The sequence below is a fragment of the Nothobranchius furzeri genome, chromosome 10, assembly GCF_043380555.1.
Source record: "Nothobranchius furzeri strain GRZ-AD chromosome 10, NfurGRZ-RIMD1, whole genome shotgun sequence".
NCBI lineage: Eukaryota > Metazoa > Chordata > Actinopteri > Cyprinodontiformes > Nothobranchiidae > Nothobranchius > Nothobranchius furzeri.
The window spans coordinates 63830873-63856187 of record NC_091750.1 but is presented as its reverse complement, the minus strand read 5'-3'; the positions used below and the strand labels follow the sequence as shown (position 1 = coordinate 63856187).

The 25315-nt window shown below is 42.1% G+C and overlaps 3 protein-coding genes across 6 annotated transcripts in view; 1 reads left to right on the top strand and 2 right to left on the bottom strand.

Moving 5' to 3' along the window:
- Window positions 1–4052, bottom strand: part of LOC107386964 (protocadherin Fat 3) — a 124073-nt gene extending 120021 nt beyond the window's left edge. For both annotated transcript variants that reach the window (XM_054730869.2, XM_054730871.2), the window contains exon 1: window positions 21–4052. In XM_054730869.2, the coding sequence (XP_054586844.2) occupies window positions 21–2957 (2937 nt within the window). In that variant the 5' untranslated portion in view covers window positions 2958–4052. The remainder of the gene's footprint in view (window positions 1–20) is intronic.
- Window positions 4032–16654, top strand: chordc1b (cysteine and histidine-rich domain (CHORD) containing 1b). Of its 3 annotated transcripts, none has more exons than XM_054730877.2 (12): window positions 4032–4316; window positions 9202–9251; window positions 9335–9391; window positions 9545–9705; window positions 9832–9932; window positions 10285–10343; window positions 12531–12601; window positions 12788–12893; window positions 12981–13100; window positions 13181–13243; window positions 13356–13552; window positions 16432–16654. In XM_054730877.2, the coding sequence occupies exons 1-11, from the start codon at window positions 4253–4255 to the stop codon at window positions 13530–13532; spliced, it is 1029 nt and encodes a 342-aa protein (XP_054586852.1). In that variant the 5' UTR covers window positions 4032–4252; the 3' UTR covers window positions 13533–13552; window positions 16432–16654. The 3 variants fall into 3 exon arrangements, with proteins under 3 accessions (XP_054586852.1, XP_054586851.1, XP_015817157.1); XM_054730876.2 differs by having other exon boundaries at window positions 16340–16654; XM_015961671.3 differs by lacking the exon at window positions 16432–16654 and having other exon boundaries at window positions 13356–14345.
- On the bottom strand, window positions 16195–24950 carry LOC107386962 (tyrosinase). Its single transcript, XM_015961670.3, has 5 exons — window positions 24016–24950; window positions 22129–22345; window positions 21508–21655; window positions 21242–21423; window positions 16195–16550 (listed from the first exon to the last, which is right to left on the bottom strand). Exons 1-5 carry the CDS (start codon window positions 24835–24837, stop codon window positions 16285–16287), a joined length of 1635 nt encoding a protein of 544 aa, XP_015817156.1. The 5' UTR covers window positions 24838–24950; the 3' UTR covers window positions 16195–16284.
- Window positions 24951–25315: the final 365 nt, after the last annotated feature.

Below are 25315 nucleotides of genomic sequence, written 5' to 3'. Positions count from 1 at the left end.
ATATCGCTTTCACAACCTACCTCAAAAGTACCTTGGAAGTCATTGACCAAGGAGTATCGAACTTGTCCACCAGGTCCAACGTCTGGGTCCTGAGCTTGAACCCAGGTGATCACAGCTCCGGGTGGCAGATCCTCTGGTACCCGTGTACTGTAACTGCTAGGAACGAACACTGGGGAGCAATCGTTAACGTCATCCACAATAACATTTAGAGTGGTCACTGCTGACCTTCGAGTGACCTTTTCAGCCTTGTCTCTCACTTCAATCTTCAATGAAAACATTGGGAATGTTTCTCTGTCCAGCTGACTGGCAACAAATACAATTCCAGTTTCACTGTCAATACCAAACTCGGGGATGCTGGTCAGCATTAGAAATGACAGCTGTCCATTCTGGCCCATGTCTCTGTCAAAGGCAGTGATTGTAATAACTTCCATGCCAATCTCTGTGTCCTCAGGAACAACTACAGAATAGTCATTCTGATAAAACTGTGGATCGTTGTCATTTGCATCCTCAATGATCACAGTCAGAAGTCTCCAGTTGGACATCTGGGGGATGCCCTGATCATAAATGGTGATATTGAGAAAGTAACGGTCCAGTCGCTCTCGGTCAAGTGGCTGCAGCACTGTTATGAGTCCACTCTCCATGTGGATGTTGAAGCTGTTCTCTTTGTTACCGTCATAAATGGAAAAGAGAACACGACCGTTAAAACCTATGTCTGTGTCTCGTGCTCGCACTTGGAACACACTGGCTCCGACAGTCAGATCTTCTCTCACCAGAATACTCATAGGCAAAGCCTCAAACTGGGGGGATTGCTTGTTGACAGAGAAGAGATCTACGTATCTGTCAGAGGACTTGGGTCTAGCCATTGCAGAGGCTTTTAAGAGCATTCTCTCTGCCAACAACTGGGCCACCCCAGTCTCCTTGCAGGAGAATCCACCAGGTGGCATCCAACTCCTCACCACTGATATGTTGACAAAGGTTGGATCAGAGAACAACTCTCCATCTGAGGCAACAATTTTCAGACTGAACATCCCACTTTTCAAACTATCTCCTGCAAAAGATCGTTTCAAAGTCAAAGCCCCAGAATCTGGATTTAAGTAGAAATTATCAAACTCATTCCCAGACATTATCTTGTACCTCACCATTGCTAACTCATCCATGTCTATGGCTGACATGGTGACAATAGTCTTGTTGACGGGGAAATCTCGGCCTATCATCCCTCTGCAAGAAATCTTCTCAAACAGAGGTTGATTGTCATTGATGTTTATTATACGAATGGTGATGTTAACCTCGCTCTCCCTTCTGTATGGTGAACCCCAGTCTGAAGCCCGTACTGCAAAAGTATACACATCTTCTGATGACTCAAAGTCTAGATCTCTCATGATCCTCAGCTCCCCCGTGTCCTGATCTATGTTGAATGGAAGAGACTTCTCACCATTGATTGTGTGAGTTACAATCCCATTTTCTCCCTTATCATCATCCACAGCCGACACTACAAGAACAACAGTACCTACCGGTAAACTCTCATTGATCGCAATTTCATAGGATGACTGGCTGAACACTGGAAAATTGTCATTTGCATCATCTATGGTAATTTGAACTCTTGCTCGCTGCTGACTGATATGATCAACTACCTCTGTCTCCATGAAATCCTGTGATATCTTTGTCAGCTGCCTTGTGGTCATAATAACTCCAGTCAAAGGGTTTATATCAAAGTACACTGGATATGAGAGGCTGCTGAGGCTGTAATTGACACTCGGAGGGGCTGGGGATATTTTTACCACTTCTACAATAGTGCCTGGGGGAGCTACTTCACTCAAATGGACTGCATAAACATCTTTTTCAAATTTTGCTAACATGAAGTCTCGTTTTGTCACCACCAGCTGCACAACTTGACTGTTAGAAAACTTGGGAGGTATGCCTCTGTCTTTGGCCTGGAACGTTAAGTTGCAGCCATTGGGGTATGTATCCCAGTTAATCTCTTCTAATGTTTTAACCCGATATTCATTCCCAACAGCTGATCTCTCAATCACAAATTGCTCAAACGGGTCACCCTCAATAATGGACAACCACTCTATCTCCCCAGATAAACCCTCGTCTTTATCCTCCACGGTCACTAGGGCGTAGACTGGGTCTTTATCTGCCCATGATGGAGCAACAGCAACAGCACTGAGAACAGGAGCAAATTCATTCACCCGCTCTATAGTTAAAACCAGCCTAGCAGTGCTGCTAATACCATTATTCCCATAAAGCTTCATCCCTCTGTCCACCACCAGCACCTCCAGCTCAAATCTGTCCTTTTTGTCTATCTTGGGTTGACCTGTCAGGGTTATGACACCACTGGTTGGATGCACGGCAAACAGATCTATTCTGTTTTTGAAGAAGTAGTAGAATTCTCCGTTGGATCCGATGTCAGCGTCTGTAGCTGTTACACGTCCGATGCTGGTGCCCAGGGGGGCACTTTCAGTAACAACAAATGAATAAAAGGTTGGGGAGAAGAGAGGTCGAAGGTCATTGGTATCCAAGACCGTGATGTAAACGGTGGCCAAGGTCTCTAGACCTCCATTGGCAGATGCCTTAACTGTCAAAGTGTAATTGTCTTGCACCTCTCGATTCAGTGTGGCACCGCTACCTCCGTTTATACAAATGCGGAGAAAACAAAAGTCCCCCATCACAAACTCTTCGGCTTGGAAGATCCCTTCACTGTTACCAAACTCTATAGAATATTTCACATCTAAAGGCCAAGATGGCACAAGAGTGATGCCCATTTGGACCTCACTTCTGACATAGGTTCGTGCAGCAGAGTTCTCGAAGATTGAAGCATTGTACACTGGCTGGGTGAAGAGCAGCAATCCTCGTCCTGCCCTCGGTGTGGGTAAGAATTGGGCTCGGATTAAAGGAAAATGAAGAAAGTATAAAATAACATTTAAAAAAAGAGGAAAATTGGGTTGAAGAAGCATATTTCCCCACTAATAAAGTATCATCAACATCCCGTCATATAATCATCCTATTAGACTGCAACAAAAATACTAAACGGGATGACCTGGATTCAGTTCAGGGGATGTTAAAGACATGCACACTAATCATTTGAAAGACAACTCTAGGGCAAGAGTTAAAAAGACATTTTTGGAGTATCCCTAAAGGGCTTTGATGGCATAGTTGGAGGCAAGCCAATGGTTTGGATTCATTTCAAATCACTAAATACTGTGACTTACAAAATGACAAGACTTTAACTGCATATCAGAACCCAGCATGCTTTCTCTCAGAGAAAAAGTGTTTTCAAGACAAATACAATGAGTCGCAAATAGTTGTTTTTTGTCACAGTTTTCTGCATCATTGTGCAATGAATCACAAACAGCTCGGATTTACACTCGTTTAGAAAGAAGTTGTGAAATCATCTCGCAGGTCAAGTTTAAATCAATTTTGTTTTATATTTTGATGGCACGCGATGCTTTACAGTGTGTCCTCTGCATTCCGATTGCACGTGGAGCATCCTTTTATGTGATTAAAAAGATAAACTAAAACACATATGCGCCCACTTTGTCCGTGCGGTGCGCTGCACTCATGGTAGCACACGCAATGATCATTAGCACCAAATGGACTGTCACAGTTCAGCCGCACAAATCTCCCCCCGGGAAACTGTCCCGGTAGATCTCACGGGTCACTCTTCCCACGATGCGGCTCCGGTCAGCGGAGCTCGCCTTTCCTGTCAAATCCACGAGTTTATGACAACAGTCTCTCAAAAGTGTCCTACCTTTAGATGAAACAGATGCAAAGCTTTCCCTTTCTTTGCATGGCTATAGGAAACAGGTGCAGAAGAGTCAGGTGCGACAGAAAAAAAAAAGATTTTCATCTAAATATCCTGACAGGCAGTTGACAAATACCCTGCTGCAGCCGTCCTCGTAATTAAACAGCTTATTGCCCCAGTTATGCGTGTGGATCGGTATCTGCAGCAGAAAAAACTCCAAACTGACCTCAGAGCAATTCTGGACCGTTTGCTGCAAGGTTCGGGTCCGTAACGAACGAGGTGCTTAGGGAAGGTGTAAGTTTAGAAGCAGCCAGCATCAGTTGACGCTGATGTGGGACCGCGCTCACTGGAAGGACGCGGAACCCGAGCTCCGATCTAAACCGAGCGTTGCCGAAAGCACCCGGAAGTGTTCATTAGCCCACTCGGCTTCAGCGGCGTCGCATCTCTTTCACACAAACTTCTCTGTTAGAAGGCGAGCCACAGTTTAAACTCTTTATATCGGTCGCCATGTCTGTTCTGTGTTATAATAAGGGATGTGGACAACGGTTCGACCCAGAAAGCAACCCGGACGGTGAGTTTGGGGATTGTTAGCTGGGTGTTGTCGGAAAATTAGCAAGCTAACCTCTGATCATCTGGAAATTTCTACAACGTGCGGGCCTGTCTGGGCACGCGTAGCTAAGCTGATGTTAGCTGTGTGTTTTTACTACTTCATTTAGTGACTTTAAAATCATCCAAAACTCTAGTAAATGATCCCGCGTTAGCCTTTTGTCTTCCAACGGAAACATGCTGTTAGCAGGTTAGCATGTTCGTTACCGGTGACTCGTCTGAACTAGCTAAAAGTTTAATGAACTCTTGAGTTCTCTGGTTACATCTGGACGGGTCATCATTTTAAAACCAACACATAAAACTGTATTTAAACACTTTTTCAGCCCTTAAACAAATCAAACGATAGAAGTTAAACAATGACTCGTCAAACAGTTTTCAAAATTTAGCTGAAAAATGGTTAAATGCTCATTCGACTTTGCTTTTTAGGTTTTAGTTTTTTTGACCTCCCTTTTGTAAACTTGGATGAGTTTTTATAAAAGCCTATTAATCACTCAATGATTCAAATCAGGGGTGTTACAATACACAAATGCCCAGGATGGGATGGCTTCCCTACCTTGGATAACATCATCGTACACACACACACACACGTCTAAACCCTTAAAGTATTCATATTCAAAACAAAAGTGTTAAAGTAAACAAGATACTTTTGTGCATTGCAGTGACCCTGTAAATTAAAGAACATGATGGCGATGGAGTTTCACAAGTGACGTAATGACCTCTGAAAGTGTTGACAGAGTTCTTTTTGGATTTTATTTGATTTATGTTGGATTAATAAAACTTGGTTAATCTGTGCAGCAACGATTCAGCACTTTTCCAAATTATAAACATCAAGGCACATATGCAAACTGTAGTAATTCCTACACCGTTCACCTGATTTGGTTGCAAATACCCTCAAATAAAAGCTGACAGTCTCCAGTTAAAGCACATCTTGTTTGTCTCATTTGATATCAATTGTGGTGGTGTATAGAGCCAAAAATGTTAGCATTGTGTCGATGTCCCAACATTTATGGACCTGACTGTAGTTTCAGTTCATTCAACAACAGACAGCTACAGTTTCCAAGTTTGATTTTCCCATAGTCCAGTCAGAATTTACTAAATTTCTCGGATGAGAAGCGAAACATCTTCAAGAAACAAAGAAGTCCATTTGCCTTCATTCAAACCCCTTTGGATTAGCAGGGCATGTATGACTGAGAACCTTCACCAGTATTTGACTTCAAAAAAATCCAGATATCATCACTGTAGATCAGCCCAAAAACACTGTATCGGATTATATCGGACCGCGTCAAAAATCTCAGATATAAGCAGCCCGTTAAGATTTACTATTTTGCAACCAATTGTTAAAAAAAAAAGCCTTTTATTTTTTTGACACTTAACTGTTATTGGCTCTTGTTCTCCGATTGAGTAATATCACTTAATCAAGCCATTCATACATTCCCCACTAAGAAATTGGTAAAAGTATGTATGATTTGTGCTGATATATCAAATTGATCTCGGTTTGGTATCAGTCAATACTGAAGGCTGCAATATCGGTATTGTATCGTAAGTGAAAAAGTTGCATCGGGACATCCCTACTCTCAAGGTTGCCAAACATAAAACATAAAGTGTGACTTGTTTCCAAGCTGGTAAGCATTTAAGAAGTATCTCATGTTTACTTGGGGAAGATATGGGATTTTACTGTTTTCTCACATTTAGAAAAATATTATCAATTTTTCATTTTTTTGTTTCTTTTTGAAAAGTACTCATGTAATAACTCTGAAAATCCACCAATACTTTTACAGGGTCACAGATCATTGTTCAAAATGTGTTTTCTTTACTTGAATTACCTTTTTAATAATATAAGACCGACTTTGTTGTCAGAGCCACTGTTTATGTTGAGCTATGTATTGCAATATAATTGACTTGTCATGGTGGTGATGCTGTCCTCAGTTTCCACAACAGACCCTCAGTAAGTCCTCAATTTCCTCTATTCAAAATAGTCTTCCTCTTGAGAAATCTACCGTTGTGTACTGCCAGACACTCAAAGCAAAAGCCTCATCTAATTTCCATTTTAAAAGGATGTCGCCTTATCATAAGCGTAGAATATATTATAATTACCTGTAGGGATATCTAAGTAGTGTATCTATGGCAATAGCACGGGAAAGGCACTGCTCAGGCTGCACTGTACAGAAAGTGATTTATGACTTATAATGTATACCAACCTTTATTTACTCCACAGTGATTTGTGGTCAGGCATGGTACTTCTTATAACAGTACATTAAATAGTGCAGAGAATTTACTGCGTAGAAATCTCAGATGTGGTTCATTCGTATACCTTATTTTTAATGCAAATAGATTTCCATAGAGGCAATTTTTAATTATATATTCCTCAGTAATTTAAATTCCATCAGACATTTAGCCAAGCAAATATTTTCTACCGTGTGCACTTTTTGTCCACCAGCAATCTGCTTTTTGATGAGACGTTTTCACAGTGATTGTTGTTTTCAAATCAAATTTTTTTGTGGATCTGAGTGTACTTAATAATAACATCATAGCCCATTTACACATTTGCTTGTTGCTTTTAAATTTTCACTAGATTAACTCAGGATCACATTCTTATTAGTGATTAAGGTTGAGCGATTGGACGAATTAATCAACCATCGATGGGCCGAGCCCTTCGCTGATTGTTGTTCTCTATGTATTAGTCTCACAGATAAGACATTACAAAATTCCATGTCAAATCAGTATTTTTTTTGTAACACCCTTTCTATGTACATATACATGGTAAAATGGTAAATGGCTTGTATTTGATATAGCGCCTTCTAGAGTCCTGGAACCCCCCAAGGTGCTTTACAACACAATCAGTCATTCACCCATTCACACACACATTCACACACTGGTGGGGATGAGCTACGATGTAGCCACAACTGCCCTGGGGCGCACTGACAGAGGCGAGGCTGCCGAGCACTGGCACCACCGGTCCTACCGACCACCACCAGCAGGCAAGGTGGGTTAAGTGTCTCGCCCAAGGACACAGCGACGGACTGAGTGGGGCTCGAACCTGCAACCTTCCGATTACGGGGCGAGCACTTAACTCCTGTGCCACCGTCACCCCATATACATATTATAACACATTAAAAAGCCATGATTCTTGTTATTCCAATGATACATGGCATTTAAGGGTTCAACCATAACTGTAGACACATTCAACACTTTTGCCAAACCACTCAGAAATGTAATGTAATGTAATGTCTAACTCATCATTGAACACCTCGTATCATTCACAGAATAGTGTCGTCTTGAAAAAAAAATGGTCTTATTATGTCCACAAGGGTCCAGTAAAAATAACTAGTCCTCAAAAGGCCTTAGGTTCACAATCCAATGTGCATATACCGCTGAAAAAAATGTCATTCAAATGCATCTTTACCTCTTTTAACATACTCTAATTAGCTTCAAACATTTCAGGCTTGTTACCTGATCCAACAGGTGAAGGGTTATCCACTCTGTTGAGGCAAAATCGTGAACCACTGGCCAATAGGTCAGAAGTGCTGCTTCTCTATTCTCACATGTAGCTCAGGCCAATTGTGACACATTATGTTGTCGATTGACAAATCAAATTGCCAAAAATATCATGTTCAATATTTAAAGCATCAATTTTCTATTGAGAATTTAAATAAAAACATTTATTGTATTTATTTTGTGGGTGTGATTCAAAATCGGACTCCTAGGTGGTGTAGTTTTTACTGCCTTCCTTGTGACAGAACAACAAGATACTGCAATAACACTCCCTTAGTGCTTGGTTGTATACTTGCTTTTCCATGTCCCTCTTACTTTATTTTATTTTATTTTTTTCCAGTGTCCTGTCTGGCTGTGAAGCAAACAGAATTAATGTCTGAATGCTGGTGACAAGCCTTACAGATTTACTCTCAGGTGGAGCATCAAAGCTTCTGCTTTTAATGTCACGCCTGATACTTAAAACTTTATTGTTATTGTTTTTTGATTGTTTGTAATTCCGACCAGACACGGAGACAGAGGTGAAAGAGAAAGGAAGAGACAAAGGGGGGAACAGTCAATGATGAACAAGAGTCTGCTTCTAGACCTGCAGAAAAGGAACACAACAATACATCAGGAGCAAGCTATCACTGTGTCAACTTGATGAGAAAATATAAAATCAACATTGTTTTACTGAACAATCATGATAATAAATCACAGTGCATTTAGTGTCAACCACAGCCTCAAGACGTGTTGAACATGCCCAAGTCCATACTTATGAGTCCCTCTTACTAAATCTGTGTGTGCATGAATGTGCGAGTGTGTGTCTGCTTTGTCTTCTCAAACCACCAGTGAGTCATGGCGGATGGCTGCTTACACTGAGCCAGGATCCTTTGGAGGTTTTTTCCTGTTAAAAGGGAGTTTTCCTTTCCACTCTCGCTACATGCTTGCTGAGTATGAGGATCGCTGTGACGTCAGTGACTTGATGCAATGGGTTCCTTATTTAGGACACTTTTAACTAATTGGCTTAAAGAACTGAACTCAGTTGGAGTGTTTACTTTGTGAAGTGCGTTGAGACGACTCTTCTTGTGATGTATAAATAAACTGAATTGAATTCATGGAAGCAGGAAACCGTCTGTGCATCAGCAACACCAATATGGAACTAAATCACACAGTTTATTATTATTATATGATGAAAACAGTCAGTTAAAACTATTTTACAAGTCATTTCTTTTGAATTTATTTACATACAAGGTTAAGAAAGACAATCATTTTGAGTTTTTTAAATGGGACGTTCACCCCAGTGACCAATCTAGTTTTGTTGTCAACTGGTACTATTTTCAGTTTGTCTCTAACTGAATGTAAGATGTTTTTGTTTTCAGATGGTTGCACGTATCACCCCGGAGTCCCGGTGTTCCACGATGCTTTGAAGGTAAAACACCTGAAATGATTATTGGGTAGCTTTTATCCATTTCAAATCGCGGTTAATGTTGCTGCTTCTTCATGACCTCTCAGGGATGGTCCTGCTGCAAGAGAAGAACTACCGACTTCTCCGACTTCCTTAGCATTGCTGTAAGTTTTCAGTTTTAATCATTGCCATCTCCACAATTCCCTCAACTGTCTGCTGTTCCACAGGCATCGATCGCCAATACTTCTCTCACCATTACAAGTTTCGCTTGCGAATCCAACTCTGTGGTTTTTCTTTTTCTTGTCTTCTTCTCACAGGGCTGCACAAAAGGTCCCCATAACAAAGAGAAGCCCCCCGAGCCGGTGAAACCAGATGTGAAAACTTCAGGAGAAAAGAAAGAGCTAGAAGCCCAAAAGCCCAAGTTTAATGAGTACATAATCTCCGCCCCGAAACCTCAGGAGGCGATTTGCAGACCGAGGTTGGTTTCAGCTCCAGTTTCTATAAGTTAGTGAGAGAAGTAGCAGAAATGGTGTTTTTGTCTAACCCATTTCTTAAAGGAACCTGACAAATGTCTTATTTTGAAATGTCTTTGCGACTCTTCCAGTTCCAATGAGCCGATGGTGAGATTACAGAATAAAGTCTCTGCCTCGCTAAAGCAAGCGCTGGAGAAACTGAAACTTTCTGAGAATACGGCAGAGATGAAAGGTAGGAGTGGCTGCTTAATGTTTGCGTTCACTCGGTGTTCATCATTGTGAAGGTCATGTTAACAGTAGAGCCTAATGGACGTTCTACTGGGAGGTTCCCATCATCTGTCTTTAATATCATCATGTTTGAGTTAACGATGACATGTAGAGAACGGCGCAATCCATTTAAATTCTTATTGTGTGTGTGTGTGTGTGTGTGTGTGTGTGTGTGTGTGTGTGTGTGTGTGTGTGTGTGTGTGTGTGTGTGTGTGTGTGTGTGTGTGTGTGTGTGTGTGTGTGTGTGTGTGTGTGTGTGTGTGTGTGTGTGTGTGTGTGTGTGTGTGTGTGTGTGTGTGTGTGTGCGCGCTTTGAAGAGGAGGATGGTGATGAGGTCAAAATTGGAACATCCTGTAAAAATGGAGGATGTACTAAAGTAAGTGAATAATTAATACATTTACACTTCTTTGCTGTTGAATTCAATAGGAGACATTATGTTCATTTTTATAAAATAAAAAAAAGTGTCACTTAAGTGGACTTTAAAGGTCGTATCGTGCTGTGTTACACTTTTCTGGCCAATATATTAAAATATTACCATCTGCACTATGGAGACGTGATTTGCTCTGAAATGTAAATCATTTTTTGAGACATTATTTCATCCCGGAAAAAAGACGCTTGGATTCGGTGAAATCCTGCCTCCACCTGTGTGAATTCCACCCATTTAATGACATAACCTTAGATGCCCATCAAAGCATTGTGGGCCATGAAGAAGATTGAAAAGAAGAAAGCACCTTTGCCATCATGCACGCCCACCAAACCTTAAGTGAAGCTGGACGAGTGCAGTACTCTGTAAGCTAACGTTGTACTCTGGCTTAAACATCGGGTGGTTTTAACGTTGGAATGGTGCCAGTTTGAAGAAGTAAATTGTGGGAAAATCTACTCCGGTACTGACGGAAGTTCAACAAGCCGTCTATAGCCGCTTTCATTAGACACAATGTGCTAGCAAATCAGCCACCAAGGTCAGGGTCTCCCTTACATAGGCGTAGCCGTGGCGGCCCGCCACGGCTGAAATCCCACCGCCACGCCTACAAGATCCCAAGTTTTTTTGTTTTGTTGGCGCTGTTTCCCGAAGAAGCAGCGGGAACTACTATGTTGTCGCTTTTGATCACAGCCGGCGGCAGCAAGGAGGAGCAGGCAGGGCAAGGTGAAGTTACAGCATAAGTTACGGAGTTTAAAATTAGAAAGGTAGCAGTGGATATAATGCTTTTTGGTTTACATGTTTCAAAAGCATTAAGATAAACGAGTGTTGACGATCTTGACAGGGTTTCCTCCAGTGCTTATTAGGCCAGATTTTCCTCCCCCCACCAGGCTAATCATCACTTATTCATGTAAAATTTATTTATTTTTTCATGTCTGACTTTAACTGCATCTAATACTGTATTACGGCGTGAGCGCAACACCGACAACTTAAGATCGATGTGTGAGCAGCCTGAGAGGTCGGGTGTTTCATCTGAACCCTTAAAACCTCCAGCAGGCTACGCTGCACTATTGACGTGTTAGCGCGCGGCGCTAACAACTTAGCGACGTGACATGTCTCGGAGAAAGCGTAAAAACACGTTGGACGCTTCTTCTGAAGTGGGAAAATAACCTCTTCTTAAGCAGAGCACGACATCGCCTCGACTCGTTCACGGCTGAGCCGGACTGAGCTCGATACCATTGACCCAGCACAGCCACTGGGTCGTTGGAGCTGCCCCGTGACTGCCTGATGGAAAACCAGCGGGTTTCATCAGACTCGTAAAGTTTCTTGTTTTTGCTGGGGACCCCCTGTATTTTACCGCTCCCTCCTGCAGTCTTCCCCTATTAACATTTAAAATGATTCTGTAAATTCGTGTATCAATAGAAACAATCTCTGCCTCTGCCAGCTGCAGTAAATGTAGACTCCAAATAATAAATAAGAGGTGCATTCATCTGTGTATCTCCTTTGATCCGCATTAGTGATATTCTCAGCACCAGAACAGTGAAGCAAATAAACAGATTCCTGAGTTTATTTGTAATTTTATTTATTAGGTGCCTCTAACCTGTTCTATTTTTCTCTGAAATGAGATCAAATTAGTGCTTCTATGTGTTGTCTCCACCACCTGGTACAGATGGGAATGGCCCAAAAGTCTCGTTAAAATTCAAAAGAATAAAATTTCCTGCTATACTGGTGTAAAACCAAACCTGTCAGAGCAGAAAAATACAGATTACAACAAATGTGTGGAAATTTAACTCTGACATCTGGTTGCTGTTTTGAACTTATTTACATAATGAAAACAATTAATTTTAAAATAATCTTTCATTGGACTTATGCTTGTTTTCTGTTTATTTGTAAGGATCTTGTTAAAGTCTACACTGGTGTTGGTGTTTCTGTAAACCATAAAACATGTATCGAGCTTTGTCTTTACAGTAATATTAAGAGAAAATGTAATAAATATTCCTCAAAACAAACAAAATTGTGAATTTAAAAACCAATAATAAAGAATATCAATAGCTGAATTAAAGATCTTTCCTGTATTTATATTAATCTTTATTTTTCAGTTTTAATCTGAGAGATCATCTTAAACCTCGTTATTTCTCTTCTCAGAACTTTGAAGGACCCACCAGTGACTCTGATGTGTGTCTATACCACACTGGAGTCCCCATCTTCCACGAAGGGTCAGTATCATTCCAATTATTTCACCTCTATTATGTTTAAGTCTTTGTTTATTGCAGCAATTTAATAGATATTCTGTAGAAGAGTAATGAAAAGCATCTGCATTTTCTCTGGTGACTACCAGATATGTCTTGTTTATTCTGCTTCTAAAGTCCCAGCTGGTGTTTATGTCTCTTCTTCATATCCAGAATGAAATACTGGAGCTGCTGTAAGAGGAAAACCTCGGACTTTAACACCTTCCTGTCTCAGGAGGGCTGCACTAAGGGAACGCATCTGTGGAGGAAAAAGGATGAGGTAGGAGGTGCCGGCATGACAGCGTGGAGTCTGAGCGGAGCTTTAGCTGGAACTCCATCTAGTGGTTTGACAGGAATCTCCTTGCAGGGAAAGAAGGTGGTTCCCTGTCGGTTTGACTGGCACCAGACCGGGACACAGGTCATCATTTCTATTTATGCTAAAAACGCGGTTCCTGAGCTAAGCTACGTTGATGCTAACAGCACCACGGTGAGAGGTTCTGTCCCATTCTAAACCACTCAGCTCAGTGTGCTTTCGGTCTTAATCTAGGGTCTTTCCCCCTTTTTCAGCTCGACATCCATATTATATTTGAAGGAGAAAAGGAGTTTGAGCAGATAATCAGCTTGTGGGGAGTAAGTACGGCGTTATTCCAATCCAAACATATCTTCCATTTGTGATTCTTTAAAAAGCAAAGGTCAATAATTGAACTTTTTTAACATCCTGTTGATAAATGTTATTTTCTAGGTGATAGATGTGAATAAAAGTGTTGTAAACATGATGGCAGCCAAGATCGAGGTCGCCATGAAGAAGGCTGAGCCGATGTCTTGGGCCCGTCTGGACCTTCCTCCTCCTGTTCCGCCTCCTAAGGAGAGCGAGCAGAAGAAAGACGAAGATGAAAGCGAGGAAGAGGATGAAGATTAATGGCTTGGATTTATTAACAGGTATATTTACTTCTAGCTTAAATAAAGCCAGGAAGGCAGACTGTAAGTTATTTACTTTGTTTTTGGCTTTCAACTATTTCATCGTAATTCGTTTTTATCATCCTTTATCACAGGAATGAGTTTTTTCTGTCAGTTGGCTTTATTAGTTTGCGGTTTAAAAAAAAATATATATATATATATATATCACAACATGAGAAATTAGCTTAAATATGCTTGATTTATACCTATTGGAGTTGGGACCACACTTTTATCTCCAACCCAGTCTGGACCACTCAGATTGAACCATTCTGGACCACAGATTTATTTCATTTCTTGCATGTGTGGATCAAATTTATCCTTTAGTTTCAACTATTGTGTAAAAAATTAGGTTTAAACATTTTTTTTACATTTATTTCCAAGTCTGTAGAAAAAAGAACTCAATATGTTTGAATTTTTATTCTCTTGTACAATAAAAACAAAATATTCTGAGTAAATGTACCGTTGGTGTCCTCTGGCCATCCTGTTTCTATCACAGCAAATCTGTGTTTTTAATTTTCCATCACGTTTAACACATTCTGTATAATATCCCTTTATCTCTGTTTTCACTGAGAATGTACTGTAACATCTGAGAATGCCAAATGAATACTAAGTATTTTGAGCAAAAACACACTGTATTATTGAGGTGATGCGCTAGACAGCATGTGTCTAGCGGAAGAGTGTATGATGTATATTGGGCCTAATGAGACCACTCTTAAGCAGCATAAAGGAATTAGTTTAATCACTCAAAACAGTCAAATAAATGTTTATGGTAAAATCTGAGTCATGGTGTTTACTAGGTATCGTAGTTAATTAAACGAAGCATGTTTGGGCTCTTTGCTGAATGACGACGTATGTGACCTTTAAAGTGAAAAGTCTGGCTTGCATTCATTCAACATTCAGGGTTGCTGTGACTTGGAACGTGTTGCTGGAGTTTAAGCTTCATGTTAGTGATGCGGGTGAGCCTGACCTTCACATGCAAGGATCAAGCTGGGTCATTTACCGATTTCATCAAAGAGGAGACTTGTGATTGGTGAATAAAAATTAGACTTCTGTCTGCAGGTAAATAATAAAGATGGAGTTGGAGGTTGAAACAAATGTTACTGATGGGTTTGAGGTGTGCATTGCTTCAAGAACTGTAAACTGATGAGTTCACCTTGGGGAAAAATCATGCAAACCGGTTGTGCTTAAAATAAGTACTCAGTAATTGGTAATTGTGGAGCTACTAAAGTGTAAAAGTTAAATGCAAGATAAGACAAACCAGTACAAAGTATTTGGAGAACTGCTCACAGAGTTTGTATTTCTGAGTTGTATACACTTATTCAGTAGTTGGCAGTAGTCAAATTTCTGTATTTTACTGGTTAGTCTTCATTATAAAGTGCTTTGTACACATTAGAAGATCCCACACATAATTACCTATTCCTGTGTATTATTTTAACTAACAGCATCTTTAAAGCATCAGAAAACCCCAACAATCTGATGGATTTGGCTCATTTACATCTGAATATTTCACAACAGCTCTGTGAAATAAAAAAGACCTGAAATAAATATTTGCTTAGAGAACGAGTTTTAACCCCCAAACAGCATTTTTGTTCTTTATTTGGTGACATCGTACATTTTATGTGACATTGTTTCTTGTTTAACTGTTAAATTACAGCAGGACAGTCTATTGTCTTGTTTTTATACTCTGAATATTTAGTAACATTTTAATATTGGCAAGTTTTTTTTCTGTTTTTATAATTTTTCAAAGGGAAAAATTTGGAAAAACTCAATATACATACCAACACAAAAACTTTAAATACAAATTACCTGCCCCTTTTTTACAAATATACTCATCTATTTTAGGTTCCTATTCATACTTTGAACAGATTTTATTTTCAGCATCCTGGTTTCAAACTAAATCAGATGCAGTCTTAGTCGACTCGTTCAACTAAGTAACCGTGAATGTTTTTATGTCCTTGTTAAAATTGTCCCTCAAAAATAATAATGTAGAAAAAATTGAAATTTTCATTAGTGACAACATTTTTTTTATATTTATTAAAATCTGACATTGCTAAAGGATAATTTCAATTAATGTTCGACTGCCTGAGAATGTTAATCTGTTCTAACTGTAAAACTACAATATTTAGACTAAAGCATTAATGGCAGAATCTTTGAACACCATTGTTGATTCTGGAAACCTTTACTTGATTTGTCTAAAAAAGAATGTGTTTTCAGCAGTTTTTTGCATCTGGACAATATTAGAACGGGTCCAGCTCACAGACGATGTTTAGACTTTTCCGACCTTGACCATATTATATACATTAAATCAATCCTCCAAACAGTTTTTGCTTTATTAAACCTTTATTCAAAAGAAAAAGTTCACAGGTGAAAATACCCTGATTTTGAATTTTACTTTTCTGACATGGACAGCAATTAAAAAAAGTTTTTATTGTGAATATATCTGAAATGACAACTTCTGTGACTGACTGATGCAACACACTGAAAAAGACAGTTTTAGAGGTTATCGAGAAACCAAATTCCCGCTAATTTCTGTCTGATGTAAAAGTTTTTTTGTGGAACGAAATACCACATGGAACAGACTAGTAAAACAAATTTGACAACTCAAGAGAAAAATACCCTCAAAATTCTTAAAATATTCTTTTTATTTTCTAAATGCAGAATTTCAACACATTTTGTGCATTTTAGGTCAAATGAACAGAATAAGCTGCATTTTTTTACATAGTTGTTTGGTAATTGTGGTGGTTGGCTTCTTTTGTGTCATTGCCCCAGATAAGAGGCTGTCGTTCTGGAAGGGAAAAGACATTACTCCAACTTTTCCCAGAAGACCACAGCATTCCTTTGTACTTTCTTTTTGTGATCAGGAGGGCAGCAGCGATGATGATCGTTATAATTCCTCCACAAAGCCCTGCAAGTAAAATCCAGGGCCACACATCCTGAATCTCCTCCAGGAAAGGACGCATGGATTCTGCAAATCTTTGGTCTGCAGGGAGGAGAAACACACATTTGGTTTTAAATCTTTAACATTTGATATATGTACATTTTAAATTGTTACGTTATAAACAATTAAAATATGTTTTTGAATGACCCCAGTTTGGAGAAGATTTGTTTTGAGATTGACAAGCTAACAGCTAGGGCAAGCAACACTAGGATTACCATCCTAAAATAATTTAGAAATTGTCATGTTGCACACAACTCCTTACACTGCTGTAAATTTTGCTTTTCAAGATTAAGAATCATTTGTGGCCATTTTGGTCAAATTTTCACAATATTTCTGCTAAAACTACCTCGTGTCTAAAAGTCTGGGGCAGCCATCGCTCAGGAGGCAGAGCGGGTTGCCTCATGATTGGATGGTCATGGGTTTGATTCCAGCTCCCGCCAGGGGTATTCTGCTGTTGTGTTCTTGGGCAAGACGTCATCTCGTCGTCTTCCTCCGCTTATCCGGGTCGCGGGGGCAGCATCCCAAAGAGAGCTCCAGACCGTCCTCTCCCAAGCCACCTCCACCAGCTCCTCCGGCAGGACCCCAAGGCGTTCCCGGACCAGATTGGGGATGTAACCTCTCCAACGTGTCCTGGGTTGACCCGGGGGCCTCCTGCCGGCAGGACATACCCGAAACACCTCCCCAAGGAGGCGTCCAGAAGGCATCCTGACCAGATGCCCAAACCACCTCAACTGACTCCTTTCGATCCGGAGGAGCAGCGGTTCTACTCCGAATCCCTCCCAAATGTCCGAGCTCCTCACCCTGTCTCTATGGCTGAGCCCGGCCACCCTACGGAGGAAACTAATTTCGGCCGCTTGTATCTGCGATCTCGTTCTTTCGGTCATTACCCAAAGCTCATGACCATAGGTGAGGATTGGGATGTAGATCGACCGGTTAATCTAGAGCCTGGCTTTCTGGCTCAGCTCCCTCTTCACCACGACAGATCGGCTCAGCGTCCGCATCACTGCAGATGCTGAACCAATCCGCCTGTTGATATCCCGATCCCTCCTACCCTCACTCGTGAACAAGACCCTGAGATACTTAAACTCCTCCACTTGAGGTACGACCTCTCCCCCGACCCGGAGTTGGCAAGCCACCCTTTTCTGGTCGAGAACCATGGTCTCAGATTTGGAGGTGCTGATCTTCATCCCAGCCGCTTCCCACTCGGCCGCGAACCTACCCAGCAAGAGCTGAAGGTCAGAGCTGGATGAAGCTAGGAGGACCACATCATCCGCAAAAAGCAGAGACGAGATTCTCCTGCCACCAAACTCGACACACTCCACACCACGGCTGCGGCTAGAAATTCTGTCTATAAAGGTAATGAACAGAACCGGTGACAAAGGGCAGCCCTGGCGAAGTCCAACCCTCACCGGGAACAGGTCCGACTTACTACCGGCTATGCGGGCCAAACTCGCGCTCCTCTGGTAAAGGGACTAGATGTCGAGAGCACATTACCCCAGTGCTGGGCGCTCTGCACTGGCTCCCGGTGCAATATCGAGCTAAGTTTAAAATCTTAACTCTCGTTTATAAGGCCCTCCAGGGCAGTGCTCCCTCGTACATTACTGCACTTTTGCAGAGGTATGCTCCATCTCGGTCTCTTCGCTCAGCCGAGCAGGAACTTCTGGTGGTCCCCCGGTCAAAATATCGATTGAGGGGTTGTCGTGCTTTTTCTGTTTTGGCTCCAACTCTGTGGAACGAATTGCCACTGAGCATTAGGCAGGCACCATCCCTTCAAGTCTTTAAGTCTCGTTTAAAGACTCATTTTTATTTGATTGTGTTTTAGCGCTAGGGTTCTTTGAATTGCCCTGACATTATGGTATTAATTCTTCTTCTTTTTAACCCAGATGCTTGATTTTATTTTGTCCACCATTTGTTTTTGATCGATTTGTCTTATTCCGTTATCTCTCTTTATTTGTAATATTGTTTGCTTGATATTTTATGATTTTATGTTTTCATCTTGCTTTTATGCCCATGTACTGGGAATGTTTTTCTTATGATGATGCTGTTCAGCACCTTGGGCTTCCAATAACGTGGAAGGTGCTCTACAAATAAAATTTGATTGATTGATTGACTAAATGGTCCTTAACAGAAAGCCACCCACCCCATACTCATGGAGCCTCCCCCACAGGGTGCCCCTGGGGACACGGTCATAAGGCTTCTCCAAATCCACAAAACACATCTGGATTGGTTATGCAAACTCTCATGCCACCTCCATCACCCTTGCAAGGGTATAGAGCTGGTCCACAGTTCCATGGCCAGGACAAAAACCACATTGCTCCTCAATCTGAGATTCAACTATTGATCAGACCCTCCTCTCCAGTACCTTGGAGTAGACCTTTCCAGGGAGGCTGAGGAGTGTGATCCCCCGATAGTTGGAACACACCCTCAGGTCACCCTTCTTAAAGATGGGGACCACCACCCTGGTCCGCCACTCCACAGGAACTGCCCCCGATGACCATGCGGGTGGTGGGTCCACAGTTGGATGAGCCCATGTATCCGGTTCGGGCTGGGCCCTGCCGGGCCCCATGGGCTAAAGCCCGGCCACCAGGCACTCGCTCACGGGCCCCAACCCCAGGCCTGGCTCCAGGGTGGGACCCCGGTAACCCTCCGGGCCGGGTACTCCGACTCTTTGATTGTACATCCATGAAAGACCCTCTGAACCGTTCTTTGTCTCACCCTTCACCACACTTCACCCAACTTGCCTGCGTTGGTGGTGGTCAGAGGGGCCGACGGCGCCAAATGGCAGCCTTGCCTCTGTCAGACCACCCCAGGGCAGCTGTAGCTTACCATCACTAGCAGTGTGTGACTGTGAGAGTGCATGAAAGCATCTTTGAGTGTCCTAAAAAGCGCTATATAAGTTTGGTTTATTATTTATGTATGCATAAACTCCTGTGGTTTAGTTTCTTCTTCCGGCTCTCGGAGGGTGCAGACGTTTTTTTCCTCCTCTCGTCCATATCTTATCCTCAAGGTCCTTTGTCTGTCTCTGTGTGCTAGGTGCAGGGCTGCTTCTGCATTTTTTCTGGAAACTGAAATCACTAAAATGGACCTCGTCAGTTGGTCACTCAACGCGATTGATAACATTTCTTCAACGAGAATGGGAGAAGGGACTCCCAGATGCCCCTCCAGGACAGACCCAGTTGGACACATCATGGACTCCTGGAAACAGTGGAACTTGATTTGTTCATCTCAGCTATCTGTGGAGGACTCTGAAGACGTGTGGATATCCGTGGTGTTGGTGTCAGGTTTCCTGCTCATTGGCCTTGGAGGCTTCCTGGCTTACCGGAAAATTAACAAGCTGTCGAGGAATATTGGCCTGCTCCCAGAGCTCAGAGATGGTTTGCACCACGCTGTGAATTAACAGACTCACATAATTGTGGAGATGAATCGTAAGCTTGGAACGTTGGCCGAGATTCATTCATTCATGCGAGGCTCCAACGAAAACTCCCCCCTCAGAAGATATGTGGAATGTGCCGTCGCCATGGCAACTCAACTTTGTCTCCTATCCCAGCCTGGGCGGGACTGTGGGAAGGCCGTCAAATCGTTCCAGGGTCACTGCAACCTTCCAACCCTCAATGCTCCTCCCCCTGTTCAGGCTGAGGTGACATGCGCTGCTTGTAGTGGCTGCAGGAAATGAAGTGTTGATAGTCCCAAACCCACCACCCCACCTAGTGGACACTTATGTTGTGTGTTGTCTGAAGTCTGTTGCATATCTGTCTGAGGTGTTTATTTTTTTTTTGCAGAGCAAAGCTGCCCTCCTGGTGGAGGGTAACTCTGAAGTGCCTTTTTCCCCCCTCCACCTGAACCAATCCTCATGTAACCCTCTGATCTCTATTAAGGTAGCGCGACTCAGGGTTGCTAATGAGCGCAGTCGCCAATTCTTGTCATGTGTCTTGCCCATGTATGTCTGATCTCTGAATTGTGTGTACTGAAACTAATTTCCCTCTGGGATTAATAAAGTATCTCTGAATTTGAATTTGAAAGATTAAAGCAGCGATTCACAGAGAAACGTGTTCTTGCTTGAGTGAACGTGAAGTTGGTCTTCTACCCGTTTCCTGTGTTAGCCGCAGAAAGAAGACAGATGCAAAAACGTTCAGATCACCAACAAAACTCAACATCACGCTGAAATTTGTATTCAAGCACGTGGCTTGCGACCACTGAAGGCTCCCTTGAATTAGCAACTGGGGAGAACAAGCTAACCAGTAGCATTAGCTACTTCACCACATGGCGGAACACATTCAGGTTATTTGCGGTTTGAGATAAAACATCAGCGTTGCATTTTCTACCCTTGAGAGAAAAGCATACAGGGGCAGCGGAAGAGTAGACTTTTGCATATCATGAATATTAACGAGTAAGACTCCAAATCTTGCCGTTTTCCACCCCTTACTTCTCAGACGGACTCCTACTTCCTGAAACAGGAGCGCCAGAGCTTTATTTTCCCAGAAAATGACTCACAAGGCAGAAATCCGCTTTGAAGCTGGCTCTGTGTGACTAGCCTTTAACTTGTTTACCTAATCAAAACTAATCTCAGTTTCTTCCATCTGAGGTCATTCAAACATGAACAAGATATTAAATTCTCATAACACAGAAACCCACCTCAACAGTCTGAATTATTCATTCAGCAGTAGAACAAACCAGTGAAGATGATAGAAATAATTAATTTCTTTAAGACAGTTTTGTCCCTGAAGGTTACTTACTGGCATTTAGCAAGTAAGAGTACTCGTATCCGAGCTCTTTGCTGGAAATAAAATACTCTTTGTTCCTGTGGAGTGGCAGGAACGGTGCCATGTGGTAATCACCGTTGTGCCCTATTGGAGCGTTCGACTCTGGATACTGGGAGGGAGCCGGTCTGTGTCTCCTGAGCCACTGTTCATAAATGCTGTTGTAAAGAATACATTACCACTACTGAGAGCAAATGGTTAAATATGGATCTGCTTCCAAAATGTCCTTTTGTATTACTCACCTGTCCACAAAAGCATGGTGGAGAATAAATATGGGGTCATTTGCAGAACCCTGCACTGACGACATGGATCCATTCATGAACACGTGCAGAGCAGCATGCATACCCAAACGAGAACTGCTGCCCAACCCGGTCCGAGGGTCCCCGAAACCTGTAGGAAGACCAGTGAGTTACAGGGAATTGATATTTAATTGACAATTTCTTTAATTTGTTGTTTTTCCTGAGCTGAAAATGTTATTTTACGGGACATTCAGAATTTGTTTTTAGGTGGCAAGTTTTGGTTTTTCAAGAGTTTTGAGAGAGGTTTTCTCTGAATCTCACTGACTCTGAGGGCAGCTGGAGCTTTCTACGGGGTCAGCAGCATTCATGTTAGGGTCACATGGGTGCCTCCAACATCATGTGGGCAGCTGGGGCCAAGGTCACATGGGAGTCTTTAGATATCATTTAGATATCATGTGAGATGCCTGGATCAGATAAATGTGCGGATGAAACCACCTGAGGAAAAATCCTTGCAATGTTTTTCTTTATTCATCGGATTTCATACATGCATTGAGTCCAGCTCAATTCGAAGACGGGACCATAACCGAGACAGAACAATTGTGGTGAATCCCAAGTTTCTCCCACCTTCCAAGGTGTTCCTGAAGCTCATGTTGGCGGTGCGGTCCATTGCTCCAGTGTCATAATTAGGGAGACTGAGAGTGAACTCAACCTCAGCGGATGTTGGTAATCTTTCCACCAGATTCTGATCGTGGTTTCCAGGGTTACGGCGTATCGGGCCCTCTTCGCTGGCATCACACAGAACCCCCCTAGTGTTGTAGACCTCTGCCTGGGAGCACAGGACCTGCAGTCACACAGGATGGAGCATAAAGGTTTCATCAAAAATTCAATGAACGGAGTAAATACCAGTTCTTCGTCATTAGGTTGTTCAAATGTTCCCTGGAAAAGCAGACAAAAGCGTATTTACATTTGCATATTTTTATGCTTTATTCAAATACTTGTATATTACACTGAGCAAAGTTTAGATGATTTCATGATGAAATTTATAAATGTCGTCATTTATATCAGAATTCAGAAACATTAACCGGAGCAAAGGGAGCTGTTGATATTTTTTTTAGTTTAATTTCTATTTCTTTTCACTTTGTGGGGGAAGAAGTTGATGAAGGATTCTGTTAAACTAATAATTATACACCACCTGCTCACAGACCAGGGAAAATAACTCTAAAGCTGTTCTCTTGTTAAACGTTCACAGAATTCTCTAAAATGTTTGATTTTGTTTGCAAACTCCACAGGTATTTTGTTCTCTAAACATGTTTTAATAATTTATTCTTTACATTTGAAGAAAAGGCCCACAGGATGTGGACTGGATGCGTTAACTTATGGTTTTAGCAGCATACATTCTGTGTTAAGGATTCTATTTATTTGAACGTGCAGGAAAAGTACACATTTTCCTCCAAAGGATCTATTTAAAGGGGACATATAGTGCAAAATTCCCCTTTTACATCCTTTTGTGCTGCCATGTGGGTCTCACTCTCTACTGCCTCTATAATCACTCCAAATGTGGAAAAACTCATCCAGCCATTTGACTGTCAGTGTTTAGTATTAACAATGATGTGTGTAAAACAAGGCATTTGAAAAAGTGCCCATTTGTTACATCACACACCGAGAGAGTAGAAAAGAAACACTTCTCATATGAAAAACAACTGCCACAAGAGCAGTGGCTCTACTCGGAGCCCCTCCCTGATGTCAGAGCTTCTCAGCTTATAGCAGTCTGAGCGGGAGAAGGGTAGGCGTGGCCAAATCCAGCTCGTTTACTTAAAGATGCTGCCCTGAAATGCCTCATTCAGGAAGGTACTGAAACTGTCTAGAATAAAACTGCTGAAATAGCTTAGTGTGAAAAGGATTTTGAGCAAAGAACTTTACAAACATGTTTTGTATCAGCCATAGCACTTAAAGCTGTTATAGCAAATCTACAGAACAAGCTAGGTTTTCTAATGCAAACACGGCTACAGAACACTCCACTCCTCCCCTCGTGTATTTTCCCAAAGACACTTCTGCTGGAACCTGTGATGCCAGAGGAAACGAGATAACACAAAACACCAGTTGCAGTTTTCCAGGTCTAAATATCTTTTCTTGTCCGTGACTTCAAATGGTGTTTTTCTTTTTGGGACTTTTTGGTAGTTTGTCCTAAAGTTGAAGTGGTAGCAGCCGGCTGTTTCTCTTCGGATGTTATTGAACGGAGAACCTCTCACACCAGTGATGTTCTGTTGCTGAACCCAGGGAACTGTTAAATGTTCACAGAATTTCTTTATCTCCACAACACTTTTATAGCTACACTGTGTTAAAATGCTGTTAAGTGACACGGAAAAAATGTTTGAAGTTCATTTGTTTTCCAAATTTTTTATTGCAGCTTTAAGAAAAAAATCATAATATTCCCCCTTAAAAAGTATATTTACTGTAAAACTAAATTAAAGGGGATTTAATAAAATAAAGTTTTATTTTTTGTTTACTTACTTTCCAAGAAGAGAAGACAGAGCCGGGGCTAATGAGAGAGGGGTCCTGGCGGCTCCGGGCCCCCATCAGATCATCCGTGCACACGTCACAGCCCTGAGCATCTCTCCAGTCCCAGTAAGGGATGGAGAAACTGGTGTCTCCAGTCAACTTCCTGATCTCATGTTCCCAGTGCAGTAGGTAAACCCGGTGCCATGGGGAAAACGCTGGCGCCCAGTGGCCAAAGTCCACATCAGGCCATACATTACCCGGTCCACCTAGCAGCGCATTCCGCGACACGTAGTAATGCATCCACACAAACACATCGTACACGGACACATCAGCAAACATGGGGCTGGAGCCGTTCCCCATCTCCCTGTAGGTCCCCGTAGCTACCACGTAGTCCCTGCTGACTGTCTGCTTGGCCAAGTTCAGGTAAGACACCAACCTGTTCCTCTCAGACCTGGTCAGGTGATGGATGTTCCTCCTCAGAGTTTCTCTTCTTTCGTTGCAGTTCTCACCAAAGTAGCCAAACTTGCAGTCAGCACAGTTGAAGCCCATAAAGTTGCCAGCACACTGACAAGTCCGGTTGTAGAAGACCAAGGGCCATTTCTCACGATCGTCCAACCCAGAGAAGGGGTACTGGGGTCCATCCGGTTGGTCGGAGACTGCCGCGTCCTCACAGGAGCCCCTGCCCGACCTGGCCCCGCAGGCTGAGCCATCTCCTTCCCAAAGCGGGCAGCACTCCTTGGTCAGCAGGGCTTCTCTGGTTGTGCAAAGCCGGGGGAACTGTTGCTTGGTCAGGACCAAAAATAAGAGGAAAACTGTGATTTTTATAAACCACATTGCAGCAGAAGGGGGCTGATGAGCAGTCGCTGGGAAAATAACAGGATTTCTCTGAGTGGGAAAGGGGAGCTTAATACTCAGCTTAAATTCCACAGCCCCCCCTCCACACACACACACACACACACACACGTCTCCTTCCCTCGTCGGTCACATGCTGCAAGGCCCCCAAGCTTACCACAGACTCAAGCAACCAAACATCCCCAGACTGCAGATATTGAACTGAAGTTAGTTAGCCAAAATAAATATGTACTTAAAATCTCACATCAAATAAAATATAAGTGATATTCACTTTTCTAAACTTTTTTTTCATTACTGAATGAAAAATTGGTAGAAAACAAAAATGAGAAGAAATTATATTAGTGTGCTCTTTCAACAAAACTACACACAAACAGTTTTTTACCTTTGTGCAAATAAAGCCAAATCATATCCAATGTTTGTGTTTAATAACAATGTAAGTCTCTCTGCTAAATGTCCTCCT